At 41.1% G+C, this 17260-nt stretch overlaps 1 protein-coding gene across 3 annotated transcripts in view; it reads left to right on the top strand.

The window, feature by feature from the left end:
• Nucleotides 1–17260, top strand: part of parvb (parvin, beta) — a 73596-nt gene that overhangs the window by 44655 nt on the left and 11681 nt on the right. For all 3 annotated transcript variants that reach the window (XM_072267843.1, XM_072267845.1, XM_072267844.1), the window contains exons 7-10: nucleotides 7751–7809; nucleotides 9511–9530; nucleotides 11067–11128; nucleotides 12789–12857. In XM_072267843.1, the coding sequence (XP_072123944.1) occupies nucleotides 7751–7809; nucleotides 9511–9530; nucleotides 11067–11128; nucleotides 12789–12857 (210 nt within the window). The remainder of the gene's footprint in view (nucleotides 1–7750; nucleotides 7810–9510; nucleotides 9531–11066; nucleotides 11129–12788; nucleotides 12858–17260) is intronic.

The raw sequence follows: 17260 nt of genomic DNA, 5'->3' as shown, positions 1-17260 counted from the left end.
TTTGCGAACCTGCCCCTTTTTATCCCCCTGCTGGGGTATCACTTGTCCATCACGCTTCAAACAGTTCAGGGTTCAAAAGGAGCCGGTCTTGACAATACTCAGACCGGTATCTCCTTCCGTTAAACTCTCTTGTCTCTTCATTAACATTTCCAAATGCTGCTCCATTGTCTTACTTATCTCTCTGTCCTGAAGACAGGTGGCAGATCAACTGTTGATCCCACTGGTGCTAGCACAGGACAATTAACATCTAAGTCTATGTGTACTTTTGTAACCCTCTTTCGTCACGCCCCTCCTCTTTAAGGATTTTTACCGGGGTAAAAATTATAAGCATGAATACATTATTAGATACACACAAGTATACACCTTCATCAGCTATTTGGCTAATACAGAGAATTTTAAGTTGTCACACCGTGACAGACAGTCAGCAATCACATTTTCTGTCCCTTTTATACGTGTTATTTTAATAATCCTCTAGACCAGGCTCCAACTTAGCAAACCTCATAGTGGCCGAAAACACTGATGAATTGTGATCAGTGTAACCTCTCAATGGGTTTCGTCCCGGACCACGATTACAAGGGTCGTCCCATCCCAACTTAGTTTTCTTTCGCAAGGGCTTAGTAGGAGGGGGTTGCAAAACTTCCTACAGTACCCCACCATCTCCAAGAACCTTCTGAGGGCCCTCTTGTCTGTCGGGGTCGGGATGTCAGAGATAGCCCGCACCTTGGCTTGCGTCGCTGCCAGCTGCCCCTGTGTTACCACAATTCCCAGATAAGTGACCTTCGCGTGGCCGAACTCATTTTTTTCAAGGTTCGCTCTCAAACTGGCTTCAGACAGTCGTATTACATCGCCAATATACACTTCTGTGTTCTTTAGCCCTTTCGTCACTGAATTACTCATTCTATAGGGATGTTGCTCACTAGGCTGACCTAGTGTGACAGACACCACCCAACGTCCCAGTTCTTTGCATTGCCTCGGGACAATCAAACACACGTGTGCGAGCCGTTTAATTAACTCTCCTAAAGGGTCGCTGTGTTCGGGGATTAAGGGAGAAACCTTATCAGCAGAGCTGGCCAAAACAATAGCCTTCTCCCATCTGGTCGGTACCATACTCATCTTTTCAAAATGGGTTTTCCCCTTATCAGGTGGCACCCTAGCTTCATTGATTTCCGCGCTAACACCGACTAGGTTTGTTAGCTTATCAATAGCTTGTGACCATCTCACTTCGCGTCTGCAATAATCAATAACATCCTTCCTCCTGTGCAACCAGTAAAACTCTTTCATGATTCCGCCGACTGTTTCCCTCCCCCCAAAATGTCCACCGAGGGGTATCTTGTGGGCCAGGTTAAGAATCTCATCCCCATAGATTTTTGGCACCATCCCTCATTCCTCATCTGCGGGTACGGTACTTGGTCTCCCTTTCTTCCTTAGCACTCCCTCCTCCACACAATAGCCTACTGGCTCTCTTCCTAATTCTGTTTCACAGAGAGCTGTTTCCTCATCTCACTCCTGTGCCTATATAAAGTCCTTCTTTTCTAATGATAAATCTACCTTAATTTCCCCACTTCCTCCTGTTTCATTACGCTCCTTCTTTTCACTTTCTACCCCCTCCTCGTACAAGGCTGGTAGAAACGTCTCAGCAGTCTCTCTGGACATATAGCGGGTCACTGCGCAAACAGGATGAACCTGTGAGTCCATGGGCGGGGCCTTAATGCTGACAGGCGACCCTGTCAATCTCACTGCTGGGAACACAATTCCCCCGGCGAGGTCATTACCGAGCAAGACTTCCACGCCTTTCATCGGCAATTCGGGCCTCAACCCGATCGTGACTAGTCCAGAGACCAAGTTGCTTTGTAGGTGTATCTGGTGCAAAGGGACTGCCTCAGTCCCTTTTCCAATGCTTTTTATGACCCTGACTTTCCCAGTCTCGGTCTCTGATCTAAAGTCTAACACACCCTTTAATGTCAATGACTGACACGCTCCCGTGTCTCTCCAGATCCGTACTGGAACTGGGTTTAACCCCTCCTTCACCGACACCAATCCAACCGAGATAAACCTCTCGCGCCCTTCCTGAACTTTGGCAGACCTTTCCTCTCCTAGCGGTTTGTTTACCAGCTCAATACAGCCAGTCGGAAACGCCGCCTTTCCTTTTCCCGTCTCCTTCTTTGGGGCAAAGCACCTGGACGCAAAATGTCCGGCTTTCCCACAATTATAACATACGACCCCAGGAGACTTCCTACCAGACTGCTCCCGGTCTACCTTATCCTTCTCACTAGTCCCCGGCTTATTTTCTGACTTCTCTGGTGGACTCTCCCCGCCGTCCTGACTACTGTTCTGGTAGCCTTTACTCGGGGCAAACTTCGTTTTATGTGTCAATGCGTACTCATCCACTAACTTGGCAGTTGCAGCTAAAGTGTCTGCCTCTTTCTCATCTAGGTAGGGTCTCATACCGTCAGGGACACAACCTTTAAACTGCTCAATCAGGATCAGCTGTAGCAGTCAGTCATAATCCCCATCTACCCCTTTCGAGGCGCACCAACGCTCACAATATGTCTGCATCTCACGGGCAAACTCTAAATATGTGCGGTCCCACTGCTTCCTCGCATTCCGGAACCTCTGCCGGTATGCCTCCGGGACCAACTCATAAATCCTGAGGGTGGCCTAATAATAACTGTGGCTAGCATGTGCTCAATCTCTTTCTCCACTAGCTTGCCCTTCTCCAAGTTCATCCTATAGATATCACCTCCAACTCCCCTTGGGAAAACACACCTTTAGATACATAGTGCTCAACGATAGCTCTGTGTATCTCCTCTCTCCTCATTGTCGACTTCCCCTTAACAAGATTCAACCGTTTGGCCACAGCTGCCAATTCCGCTTTCCTGGCATCCTCTAATGCCTCCAAGGTCGGCGCCTTTAGAAATTCCTCAATCTTCATTTCTGCTGTTTGCCTTTTCTTTCTTTCGGGAATTTTAACCCAATCAATTTACCCCGTCCCAAATTTAGCGTTCAAAATCGTGGACGAGAACCCCACTTATGTTACGTACCCCGTAACTGGGTTGCCAAACCAGCAGAAATGGACCACTCAGTTGGAGTCTGGATTACTGGAACTAAGAAAGTGTTATTAAAGAAACAAGCAACACAGTACTCTAATAGTAAGGATATAAATGCAACAGGTTAGCAATGAATAAACACACATGTACACAGAACTAGGATAATAGGGTCAATCAGCTCTGTCGCAGTCTAGGGGTAAAATGTTCAATCACAAGTGACAGAGTTCAGTTTAGTTCAGTTCGCAGTAATCGCCGTCGTGCCGTTGGAGAGAGAGAGAGAGAACGAATGAATATTCAAATCGGATTCCAAACAGACCTTCGATATTCCTCGCAGTCAGCTTTTGGACGAGCCCTTTGTAATGTCTTCTGAGGTCACCGACTGTGACCCCTCTGTTTCAGATACGATCGTTCTTCCGCGGTGAACCCGGCACCCAGGCAAGGGCGGACACACACCAGGTTCCCGCCGACCGTATCTTTCCACCCTGTGAGTCTATGGCTGGTCCCGCGAGCAGACCTCCAAAACTCCCACCGACTTGTGGGGGCACACCGCTTCCAGGGTCTCGTTACCTCGTGGTGTCGTGTGTGTTGTCTTAGCGAACCTGCCCCTTTTTATCCCCCTGCTGGGATATCGCCTGTCCATCACACTTCAAACAGTTCAGGGTTCAAAAGGAGCCGGTCTTGACAATACTCAGACCGATGTCTCCTTCTGTTAAAGTCTCTCGTCTCTTCATTAACATTTCCAAATGCTGCTCCATTGTCTTACTTATCTCTCTGTCCTGAAGACAGGTGGCAGATCAACTGTTGATCCCACTGGTGCTAGCACAGGACAGTTAACATCTTAGTCTATGTGTACTTTTTGTAACCCTTTTTCGTCACACTATGAAGCTGCCAAATCATACCAAGTAACACGTAAAAATACACAGCTGATATAAAGTAGAAATAATGTATGTACAGTGTAGTATCACTTACTGTAATCGGGAAGACAGCTTGCCGAGCACACTGATGATGGTGTGTTAGACTGAGTCGTCGCAGGTTGGGTGGTGCAGTGGCTCCCACCCTCCAGGCCATCGACCGATACATTGCCGCGAAGCACGCAGGGGTCCAGCGGTAGCCGGGAGGCACACAGCACATCTTTAAGAAAAAAGCCGAAATGAACATGCTAATTAATTAGGTGCCGCCCGACATGTAATTGTCGGCTCAGATCAGTGCTGATTGCATCGCCTCTGATCTGGGCCGACATTTATGTGTGGGGTGGCACCTAATTAATTAGAATGTTTATTTTGGCTTTTTTCTTAAAGATGTGCTGTGTGTCTCCCGGCTACTGCTGCATTCTCCACGAATCGGTACTGTATCTGTCTGCGGCCTGGGTGTTGGGGTGGTGGAACACTGGGGTGTCATCACGTCATCTGTTTCCGTTAGAGCAGGCGGCTCATCTTCTGCTATGACTGCCCACCTTGATGTCGGAAGGTCGAGGTTCGTCCTCTGCTGTGGCTGATGTGGAAGGCTTGCTTGACTGCTGAGCCTCGCTCATTTTTCTATCATACAGTTCTTTGTAAGGACTGAAACCATCTTGCAAGTATCCCCTAAACCGACGTATCCTTTCAAAATTAAAGTCATACTTTATCATTGCAGCAAAAACCTCACACTGTGGCTTCACGTTCATTTCGCTACTGCATTCGGTTTCGATTGTTATCCTTTCCTCTTCCAATTGCATCAGCTCTTCATCTATCAGTTCTTGGTCATGGGATGCCAAAACCTCTTCAACATCATCTTCGTCAGCTTCCACAAGTCAAACTCACTTTGCCCTTACTTCGTTCACCACGATCAAAATGCTTAATTATGTCTAGTTTTACGCTAAATGTAACACCCTTATGAGCTCTTTCAGGCTTTTCCAATACCTCAGAACTCATCTTGTAAACAGCTGCTCAATGCAACGTGTTTAAGCAATGCCGTTCCGAATCCGGGGGAGAGCGGCTGCTTGGGGCGCGCGCGGCTTTTTATCTCCCGCTGATTTTTTTTGTAACAATGGAAACACCTTCTGAAAGTGAAAACAGGGTACTAATGTAGGTCTTTCGTAACAGTGAGGTTTTGTAAAGCGAACGTTCGAAAAGTGGGGGACACCTATATAGGTATTTTGATAATGGCCCTTTTTGTTCAGAGCCAGCCTTGAAACCACCCTACCTCAGTCAATTCACTGAATTTGTTTTGCATCTACTTCTATTGTATCTTCAATTCCTATCTTTGATATATATTAGAAAAAAGATGTAAATATCTCTTATTGTCTGGTTTGTCTGTTATTTCATCTTGACTGCTTCAGAGCATTATTTCCTTCTGCATCTATTTGATTATGATTGCTGCAGTCCTCCTTTTACCTTATATTTTCATTGTTTTTAGGGTGATTTCACCCAAATATTTTCCCTGATTAGGCTGCCAAAGACTTCAGAGAGATTTTTTTTTTGGAGGCATGCAGGCAGGCAGGCAATCATGCTGAAGCAGACCCTTTTTATTTAAAATCTTCTGGTCAGGGTAGACCCCTCTCTCCAGTCCCTCTCTCCAGCACCTCCCTCTCTGTCCCTCAGTGTCTACTTGTCTCTCAATCAGACAATAAATATATCATTATTAATTTTAATGAACAACCAACTAATGTATAGGTGTGTTCTGCAGACGAAGACTTCCAAATTTTTGAAGAGTGTGCTGGTAAAAAAGGAATCAAACCAGATAGCCCAAGTAGTGATTTTGCCATGCTCCCAAGATCAAGTTAAACTGAACAGAGTAACATAAATTCAATATCAGTACTGTTTACCAACCAGATCCATCATCTGTTCTTGCTTTGCACCTTTTACAAAATTTTACCTCCACAAAGCCACTTACTAATACAAAGTGAGTGGTTTTGGTGGAAAAAAAGAAACCTGTTGATTGTTCAAAATTTTGCATAGATGCATAGCGCATTTTTAAACATCTAAACCTGAGTTTCACTAAGGCAGACGCATGGAGAACTGGCAAAGTAGCTCTTTCTGGATATATCTTATCAAAATTTGAGTTAGTTAGCTAATATTCTATTAATGATATTAGTTATCAGAATATGATGGTGGTTCCTGGGTTTATAGTATAAAGTCCTGCAGAAGGGATTAACTGCTATCAATGGTTCCCACCACTCTTTCTATAATTTCTTTATTTTAATTTTTTTTGCTGCTTATTGGCACACTGTTCTCTCTGGCATGTTGTTCTCATATGGGGCAGCATGGTAGCATAGTGGTTAACACAAAGTTTTACAGTACAGGCGACCCTGGTTCAATTCCCACCACTGCCTGTAAGGAGTTTGTACGTTCTCCCCGTGGCCACGTGTGTTTCCTCCAGGTGCTCTGGTTTCCTCCCCACAATCTAAAGACATACTGGTTGGTAAGTTAATTGGTCATTGTAAATTGTCCTGTGATTAGTCTGGCATTAAATTGGGTGGATTGCTGGGCGGTGTGGCTCGAAGGACCCGAATGGCTGTAATCCATGCTGTATCTCAATAAATAAGTAAATATTTCCAAGTAAATCAAGCTTATTAGATTAACTCTGCCTTTTCCCAGCATTCCCAACAGGTTTTTATAACTTAATAAATATTTTGCTTATTAATTGTTAAGTGTTTTTGTAAGTATTTCTGAAAATGCTTCATTTTATTGCCCATCATTTATTGTTTTTGAGAAGTTGGTGGAGAGCCGATGTCTTGAGCCATTGCAGTTCTTCTGATAAATTCCCGCAATTCTACTGAGCATTTTAGAATTTGGACACATTGATGTGATTTGAGAGGTCCTGAAGGTGAAAGCATTCTGAGGTGCTTGTTGCTTGTGTTGAGGGAGATTCTCACAGGTTTAGGAGGTAGTGTTTGGGATAGCTACAGTACCATTTTGTGGATGTTACACACTGGACCATTGTGTGCCAATGATTGTGAGAGTTAACACAATTGCTGGATAATTCATTTCCCCTTCCTTACCTTCAGACCTAAGGCTAATGGTAATTCTAATCCCTCAACCAGCCACTTGGCTTTGATTACCTAACTTATTATCAACTGAGTTTGATAATTTACTTGTTAGAGAGGGAACGGGAGACATGTATAGCATCACTCAATATTTTAATTGATGTTTGAAGATGTATTTTCTTCACTATTTGCACTGATGTTGCTTAATTGTGTTTAGTGGCTTTGTTGCATGTAGAATTGAAGCACACACCAAACTCAAGTGATAACAGTCAATTCCAACTTGATTCAATATTCTTTGATGTACTTGATCCAATCTGAACTTGATGCATATAATTTTGTCCTTTCTGGATTGGGTTAGATACTCTGGCTCTAAAATGAAACTACATTGAGAAACAGAACTACATTTTTTTGTGCTATCTGCTCCTTCCTAGATCTGTGAAGATGATCAGTCCTATCACACTCCACAATACTGATACTTCATACATTTATTTATAAAGAACTAACCTTTTCTGACCAAATGGCAAGGACATGTTACATTCCTGACCTGAACCTGACACGCACACACACAGTTATGATCCATCAAACTCAAGTTGTGAAACCGGAATCCAATTGTTTTTATTGCATAATCATCCATCAACAGACTTGAAACAAATTTGATTATATTATGGACATAAAATGAAGATCTAAATGGCTATGTTGCTTTCTTATTCTGAATAGTTGAATTTTTCTATGGTTGCAGAAGAGAGAAGGGATACTTCACACATCCCACGTTACAGAGGAGTTGACCAGCACTACAGAGTAAGTTGAACTCTTCTATTTATTTCAAACATGAATCAAATAAATTGTACAGCTGAAGAGAAATAAAGCAATGTATACTATTAATTCTAGATGTTTTAAAAACAGGTTCATTGTTGAATATTTATGAAAACTTCCCAGGTATGGTCATTTTTTTTGGAGTGTTTGTTTTTCTGTTTCGCCTAATGAATTTACCATTTCCACGAACCAGCCCACGCTGAAAAGCTGAAATTTGATCTAAGACAAAAAGCAGTCTGGGAGGCAGCATGCTCTCAGTGTGTAAGCTGCTGAATGTATAATGTATATACCTTTTCCAGCTGACATTTAAAATTCCATTACCCAGATCCTGTGTGGTTTCTTCCAGCGACAATCTCAGCTGGTTCTCACATGTGACTAATGGATCTATGCTTGTTTGGAATTGAAATAATTACTCATGATGCTTTTGCAGCAAGAAAATATGCCACCATTCTAGAAGAAATGGTGACAGGTGTATTATTAGGTGGCCAAATTATGAAGATGGGTGTGAAACTTCAATATTAGATTTTTGCTGAAATCAGAATTAACGTTCCTCCTAGGTTTAATTTTCACAAGTAACTGTGCAGTAACTCTGGAGCACTATCATTTGTCTCACATCCTCTTGATTTAACCATATCTGTTAGAAAAAGCTGAAGTTATTTGTAAGAAAGATGTTTTTGTCACTATAAAATCTATTTTAGAATTGTTTGGCAGCATATGCAGTGAATTCTGGTTGATTGGGGCAGCTGCTTATTTGAGATAACTGAAAGAACAAAAACTAATCGAGAATTTAGCCAAGATTCCCTTTGTTTATTTGGGATTCCATGCTGCTTCATTGAGATGGGAGACTATTGCCAAAAAGTTTCCATCTAGCGTCTGTCATGTGCACTTGTGTGGCCGTTAGCCACTACACCATGCTTTGAGCGAACAGTTTTTAAACAGCGTCTATTGCCTATGCCACTGATAGTTGGTGACAAATAAGGAGTAAGACAATTCAGAACTGTTGCTCACAACGGTTTCAAGATTTCAGATTTGGAGATGCTAGATGCCAGAAACAGTCAGGAGTGAAAACAAAACAATTTCAATACTTCAACAAGTTAGGAACCACAAAGAGTTTGAAAGTATCGGCAATCGTCTTGAATGTTAAAATGAAAATGAAGATCTGGAGGATGCAATTCCCTAAAGCATTGTATGAAGGCATTGTACTAGCTGTCTGCATTGATTTAGTCATTTATAGTCAATCAAAAGAACCTGGCAGCATACACTGTATAAATTCCTCTGTTGATTGCTATTAGGAACTAATACATAGTTTATAATACAATAGTCATATTCATAGTTTTAAAATTTAGTTCTGTAATTCATTTAAATACATAATTTGTTACTCAATGAAACAGTAGTATGTCTTTTTATATCTTTTTAAACTATTTCCATGAAACTTCAAGTAATTGGATCATGCCCTCATTGGGCCAAAATGGTCCCAATGTGTTCCAATTAACTGGAATCCACTGTACAATAGTTTTTCTGCTTTGAGAATAATATGATGTAACTTGGATCCATTTATCATTTTTCTTTATATAGTACAGTATTAACAAAGTTCTCAGGAATTTCATTAAGTCAGCCTTTTTGTAATGATGAAAAAATGTTAAAAGGGTTGAGTTTAATTATTAACTTTTGTATTTTATATTGCAGGATGATGATGGGGAGGTTTGGTAAGTAAATAGCTAAACAACCTCAGTTATTATTACACCTCTAATTGAAAAGAAATATATAGTTTTTATGTCTTTTTTTAGTATATAATGATGCTGTACCTTTAAGAAGACATTCTTTTCCTATGTTGAAGTTTAAGGTGGGGTGTACAGTACCACCCAAGTCAAAGGGGTACACCATCTTGAATATCTTGCAGATGGAGCAAGCTAGGCCAAACATAGTCTAAGCAGTTAATAGATTATGCATAAATGCATCACAAGTTGCATGCAAACCAGACTACAATGATGTCTGGTGATTTTGCAATCTGGTCCTTTCCAATATGTATGAAATCTGACATCCAATTTTTCAGAAGTCCTGAGAGTTTACTGGCTTGTTTATTCATTTTAAGTGTGAGCCTGGGGTCTCGAGCAGGGTGTGTACCGGAGCCACGGCTGGGGTACCGAAAATGAGAGATCAAGAAAGTGTTTGCTGTCAGAGCTGAGATCTGGGGTGTGAGAATGTTTCCTACTCTCTCCACTACTGAATTAGGAAGTATGGGAAATAGACAAAGACTGCTTTGGAGCAGTGTGATTGCCATATTTTGACCTAAGCAACCACTTGTGAAAGTTCCTCCTGGGAATAACAGGTTAGAGACCTCTGCTGGGAACTGCAAGTATATAGATTCAGGTAATTCAGAGGTCCAACCGTGTTGTGATTCTCTCTTTTTTTTCATTGACTTTTGTGGCCATGCTGTTTGCCAATGTACTGAAAGATATATTTGAGTGAACGATAGATGCTCATTATTTGTGCAAAACAATGTATATCACAACACGAATCAGTGATATTCTGATTTGGCACCCAACACCATGCTTTAATTTGTCAATTTACAAAAAAAGGACACTAGTCATATTGATTTAAAGTTCTTAATGTCCGCCCATCCAGAGCTTTATTTTTTTTCTTTCCCTTATTATAGCACAGGCATTTGTTTTCCTTGTTTTCATGACTTTTTCTGGATACTTCAAAGAAAGAACTGACACAATGTTTGTAGAAGCATGTTTTCAGGCTCTATAAATGTAGTTTTGTATTTCCAGCAGGATTGAAGATTCAGCCCATCAAATCTGTGTGAGCTCTAAAAGCAATCCAATCTCTGCCATTCATCCTCTTAATTCACAAATACCTGTTCTCATTCTTAACTCCACAAATCTTCTGCCACCCTTCAAAGCTATTTACAGTGTCCAGTTAACCTATTAACCAGCACATCTATGGGACATGAGAGGAAACCAGAGTACATTGTGGAAAATGTGCACTGCAAGGACAATGTGCAAACTCTGTGCAGCAGTGGAGATCAGGATCAAAGATGCAGTGTCCCACGCCCCCTCACCCCCGAAAACCTTTTCGTAAAGACAAAATGGTGGAGGTCTATTGCAATGCCAACCTTTAATAAAAGGGTGCACTTGAACCAGAGGGTGCCTTTGCTGGAGTAAATAGTGAGGAAATTGCATTTAGGTTTGTGATTTATTGCGAGAATATCTGAATTGCATTGTCATTTATTATTCCAGAACGGGATGCATTTGATACACTATTTGACCATGCTCCTGATAAACTCAGTGTTGTTAAGAAGGTAAATTTCAAATCAAGTTTTGAAAATTTTTTTAGACTGTGCAATCAACAAATTGAATGAAATGTAATGGTGCATGATTTCTAATGCAGAGTTAAAATGTATGACTCTTGGGTCAAATATTCTGTGCACAGAAGGGCACAATTAAATGTAATGCCAGTGCTGAAGGTTTTCAATTGGAACCGACCACTATAATCCTTTTAACTTTTCATTTTATCATTGCATTATTTTATATTTTTTCCTTTTTAAATACTTACCTCATTTTCTTTTTGGTACTGTTTGCTCATGCTTCATGTTCTGAAAGCCCATTGTGTGGATAGTAATGTTAATACTGTTGTTTGTTCTTGTACTAGTATTCCTCGATCTCTGCTTCCTTAATAGTTCAGTACTTTTTAAATAATTTTGAACATTTAAATTAATTTCAAACAAATAGTTAAGTTGAGATCAAAACAGAAAACATTTCTGTTGCTGATCTACTATCAAAACCACCTACTTTAAGTGATTTACGAAGAGCAAATTTTTTAAGTGTTAAGATTTTTGTTTGGCTTAATAATGGTTAACATTAGAAGCAAAAGCTGTTGCTATTGAGTTTTTATTCAGCTCATTATACTGCTTGACCAATTTTGCTTACCATCGTTAGGTGCATCATCGCTGACAGTGCACAATAACTTGACACACATAGAATATCATTTACTATTTAGTATTTTAGCTCTAAGTACATGGCTAATTTCCTGCTCCTTTGCTCTCACTCCCTCTTCTTTGTACCCACCTTCCACATTATCAGTCTTCTACATTCAATAGACTATTTTCTGTAAATTCTGATACTGATATCAGCATATCTTTTCCGCTTTCATTGACACTTTTCCCTTCAGTTCTTTCTTCTATTTCCTTTAATCCACAGTCCTCTTCATACCACACCTACTGCAAATGTACAGCTGCAATGCCTTCTCAATTCCAGGGCCTGACCTCCTATTCCAGTAAAGCTGAACCTGATCTTGAAGGACAGCACCACCTGTTCTGATGAAGAACATTGTAACCTTGTAGATGAATGCTGATTTCACAACTTCAGATTATCACCTATTCTGGCATTGAACCTTACATTTTTTAGTATTCCACTATTAGTAGTTTTGATTCTCTCTGGTAATATCAGATTGCAGTTGTATTCTCCTATTTACACCTCTGTCATTTAATTTCTCTAGTTCCCTACCATAGAGTACATCTTGCCTTTTGCTCTCTCAGCAACTTCCCCTGCTCCCACCCACACTCATATCTCCCACCAATTACTACCACCTTCTTTGCAATTAATCCCAGTTTATTTTTCCCAGTTCTGATGAAAGGGCATTGATTTGAAATATTAATTCTGCCTCTGTCCACACATACTTCCTAGCTTGATTTGATTTATTTTATTTCTTACATCCAAGGGAGTAAAAATCTTATGTTGTGTCTCTGTCGCATTGTACAAGTAATAAAGAGGGGAAATGTGGGAGGATATTGCCGAAACACTAAAATTTATGCATGTGTGTGCAGTCAGATACACAATCAGATCAATGAAGTCAGATATGCAATCAGATCAATGTGTTGGTTATTTCCAAATAAAAGTTCAGTTTTCTCCAAGTTGCATTGCCGAGCAATGATTTCATTTTTTGTTATTTTATTTTCCCAGTCACTCATCACCTTTGTGAATAAACATCTAAACAAACTCAACTTGGAAGTAACGGAACTGGAGACACAGGTAGAAATGTTATGTTTCAGAAAGCTGTACAAAGAAAGCAATTGATTACTTGTTAAAATATTTGGAACCCTTGCCTCTGATGAAGAACACATTATACATGATTCCTTCAGTAATAGAAACTGTTTCTATTTATGTTTCACATCTATTTATGCTTCAGCTTCTCAGCTGATCAACTTCCTTGTCAAACATCACTAGAGGAAGCACTGGAAGTTGTACAAGTGCAGAATGTACTCTTGGTGGGGGATCACTAAATGTGGTTTGGTGGCACTGTGTGTGGAAGATACATCTGCTTGTGATAGCGTTTGTGACCACAGCACCGTCTTAATGGAACAAAGTCCATCTTCACATTGAGGATACCCTCCATTCTGTTGTGTGGCAGAGATCTTGCAGTTCAAAACTAGGCACCAGTGACATTATGGACAATTATCAGCAGCAGGCCTGTACTCCATCAGTGTATTTTATCATCACCCTTGCCCTGTCATTGCTGTCAAGCCAGGGGTTCAGACCTGGTTCAATGATGAGTACTGAAGGGCATGTTACAGAAGGACATGAGGGGGCAGTACCAAGTGTGTACCTAACAGTTATGGAAGTGCTCTACGATTAAATGCTGGGATACTTAAAAGTATTATAGAGCTTTGTGCTCCCACAGCTAAAAGATCACATCAAGCATTGATGTCTAGCAACATCTAGTAGAAAATGTCGGTGGGCAGTTAAATGGCCAGAGGAAAGAGCATTCTTATTTTCACTGATGGCAAGGCCAAGCAAGGGAGTGTAAAGGAAAAGACTGAAACACTTACAAACCGCAATCACCGAGAAGTGTTGAGTGGAAGACTTATCTCAGTTTATTCCTGACATCCCCACCATCATCCAGGCTAGTCTTTGGCTAATTTGTTTTTCTCCAAGCAATACCAAGAAATAACTAAGAGCACTGGGTACTTACTGTAAAGATTGGGATAAAACAACATCCCAATACAATACTGAAGTTTAAACGTACGAAGTAAAATTAATCATCAGAGTATATACATGTCCCCACATACAACCCTGAGATTCTTTTTCCTGAGGGCATACTTAGCAAATCTATAGAACAGTAACTGTTAAACAGGATCAATGAACAACAAATTGCAAATGCAAGTATAAATAAATAGCAATATATAATGAGTATGAAATTATGAGATAAAGATGTTGGTTGTTGGAACATCAGAAACAGAATGAGTGTAGTTATTCCCTTTTGCTCAAGAACCTGATGGTTGAGGGGTAATAACTGTTCTTGAACCTGGTGGTGTGATGGCAGTAGCAAGAAAAGAATATGGCTTGAATGGTGCAGATCCTTGAAGGATGCTGTTTTTGAACATTAGCCAAACTCATCCAAGGTAGTTATATTACTGCATTCTGCCTAACAACATGGAAGGCTTTATGATCATTTCACAAAAAAATAGGACAAGCGCAATCCACTTTCAGTCAACAGCAAAGTGATAGAAGTTCTCATGGATGAATCTAGCAGGTGCCACTTAATCAACTTCTGCCTGAGAAGCGAATTAGATCTGCTCCATTTTGCCTGCTGTCACAATAGGTCCACAGCAGATGCGATTTCACTGGCTCCTCATTTAACCCTGGAACATCTGGTCAGAGAAGATGCATGCATCAGGATATTCTTCATTGACTACAGCTCAGTATTCAATGCTATCATCCCATCAAAATTGATTAATAAGCTTCAAGACATTGGTCTCAATACCTCCTTATCAGTTTGGATTTGCAAAAACATCTCCGCCACAATCTCCTTTAGCACAGGTATGCCACAAGGCTGTGTACTTAGACCCCAGCTCTACTTGGTTTATACTAATGAATATGAGGCTAAGCAAAGCTCCAATGCCAGATTTAAGTTTGCCGATGACACCACTGTCGTTGACCGAATCAAAGGTGGTGACGCATCAGTATATAGGAGGGAGTATGAAAATCTGGCTGAGTGGTGCCATAACTCAATGTGCTAAAGGCTACACATGTCAGCAATAACATGGAGCTGATTACTGACTTGAAGAGGAGGAAACTGGAGTTCCATGAGCCAATACTCATTAGGGGATCAGAGGTGCAGAGGGTACGCAGCTTTAAATTCCTTGGCGCCATCATTACAGAGGATCTCTCCTGGGTCCAGTACGTAAGTGCCATTATGAAGAAAGAACATCAGCATCTCAACTTCCTTAGAAGTTTGTGAAAATTCAACATAACATCTTAAACTTTGATAAACTTCTATAGATGTGTTGTGGAGAGTATATTGTCTGGTTACATCATGGCCTGGTATGGAAACACCAATGCCCTAGAATGGAAAATCCTACAAAAAGTGGTGGATATGGCCCAGCCCATTACGGGTAAAGCCCTCCCCACCATTGAGCAGAAAAGCTGCATCCATCATCAAAGGCCTTTACTATTCAGGCCATGCTCTCTTGTAGTTGCCATCAGGAAGAAGGTAGAGGAGCCTCAGGACCCACACCGCCAAGTTTAGGAACAGTTACTAGCCTTCAATCATTAGGCTCTTGAACCAGAGGGGATTACTTTACTCAGCTTCACTTGCCCCGTTACTGAACTGTACCCACAACTTATAGACTCATTTTCAAGAACTCTTCATCTCATGTTCTTGATATTTAGTGCTTATATATTATTATTATTATTTCTTTTATATTTGCAACATTTGTAGTCGTTAGCACATTGGTTGTTTGTCTGTCCTGTTGGGTACAGGCTTTCATTGATTCTATTGTGTTTCTAGGATTTATTGTGTATGCCCACAAGAAAATTGCTTCAGAATAACAGTGTTTTTACTACAGTAGTGTAGTGGTTAGCACGATGCTATTACAAGTCAGAGTTCCAGAGTTCGGAATTCAAATCCGGTGCCGTTCTGTAAGGAATACGCCATCTCCATGGAATGCGTGGATTTTCTCCGGGTACTCTGGTTTCCTCCCACAGTCCAAAGATTACCAGGCAGGTTAATTGGTCATTGTAAATTGTCCTGTGATTATGTTAGGGTTAATTGGGTTTGTTGAGGGTTCCTGGGGTGGTGTGACTCGAAGGACTATAAGGAACTACTCTGTGCAGTATAGCTAAATAAATAATGAATCTCAGAGTTGTATACGGTGACTTACGTGCTTTGATAATAAATTTATTCTGGACTGTGAACTTCATTGTGAATAACCTACTCATTGAGTATATTTTGAACGAAGTTTCATTTCACTAGTCAACTCCAGACCTTATCATTTTAGAAACACAGATCAAAGATCTGAATTATTGAAGTGAGATGCGAGCGATTGTTGAATTGAATTGACTTTATTTCTTACACCCTTCACATGCATGAGGAGTAAAAATCTTTATGTTACGTCTCCATCTAAATGTGCAAGCATAGCAATTTGTAATAATTTATAATAAATAGAACAGCCAATGTAACATAGAAATACACTCGAATCAGCGTGAGTTAATCAGTCTGATGGCCTGGTGAAAGAAGCTGTTCCAGAGCCTGTTGGTCCTGGCTTTTATGCTGCTGTACTGTTTCCTGGGTGGTAGCAGCTGGAATAGATTGTGGTTGGGGTGACTTGGATCCCCAATGAGCCTTTTTCACACCTGTCTTTGTAAATGTCCTGAATCATGGGAAGTTCACAACTACGGATGCGCTGGGCTGTCCGCACCACTCTCTGCAGAGTCCTGTGATCAAGGGAGGTACAGTTCCCATACCAGGCAGTGATGCAGTCAGTCACAATGCTCTCAATTGTGCCCTTGTAGAAAGTTCTTAGGATTTGGGGGCCCATACCAAACTTCCTCAACCATCTGAAGTGAAAGAGGCACTCTTGTGCCTTCATCACCACACAGCTGGTGTGTACCGACCGCATGAGATCCTCGGTGATGTGGATGCTGAGGAACTTAAAGCTGTTTACCCTCTCAACCCCAGATCCATTTATGTCAATAAGAGTTAGCCCGTTTCCATTCCTCCTATAATCCACAACCAGCAATTTTGTTTTTGCGACATTGAGGAAGAGGTTGTTTTCTTGACACCACTGTATCAGGGAGATGGCGTCTTTCCTGTAGGCCACCTTGTTATTGTTTGAGATTAGGCCAATCAGTGTAGTGTCGTTGGCAAATTTAATTAGCAGATTAGAGCTGTGGGTGGCGACACAGTCATGGGTATACAGGAAGTAAAGGAGGGGACTTAGTTCAGTGCTCTGAGGGGCTCCTGTGTTGAGAGTCAGAGGGGTGGATGTGAGTGAAGGTTGCCTTTGACATTAAGCCAGGATTTGACTTAAGTGTGCATCAGGATACTTGTAAAACTGAGGAAAATGATATTTAAAGGGAAAGTACTCCAGTGGGTGGAATCATACCTCATGAAGCAGGATGATTGAGGCTGGAGAACGTCACTGCAGGAGTTA

The sequence above is a fragment of the Mobula birostris genome, chromosome 9 (assembly GCF_030028105.1).
Source record: "Mobula birostris isolate sMobBir1 chromosome 9, sMobBir1.hap1, whole genome shotgun sequence".
NCBI classification, from domain to species: Eukaryota; Metazoa; Chordata; class Chondrichthyes; order Myliobatiformes; family Myliobatidae; genus Mobula; species Mobula birostris.
The sequence above is the reverse complement of the archived record's forward strand: the minus strand, read 5'-3'. Positions and strand labels throughout refer to the sequence as shown.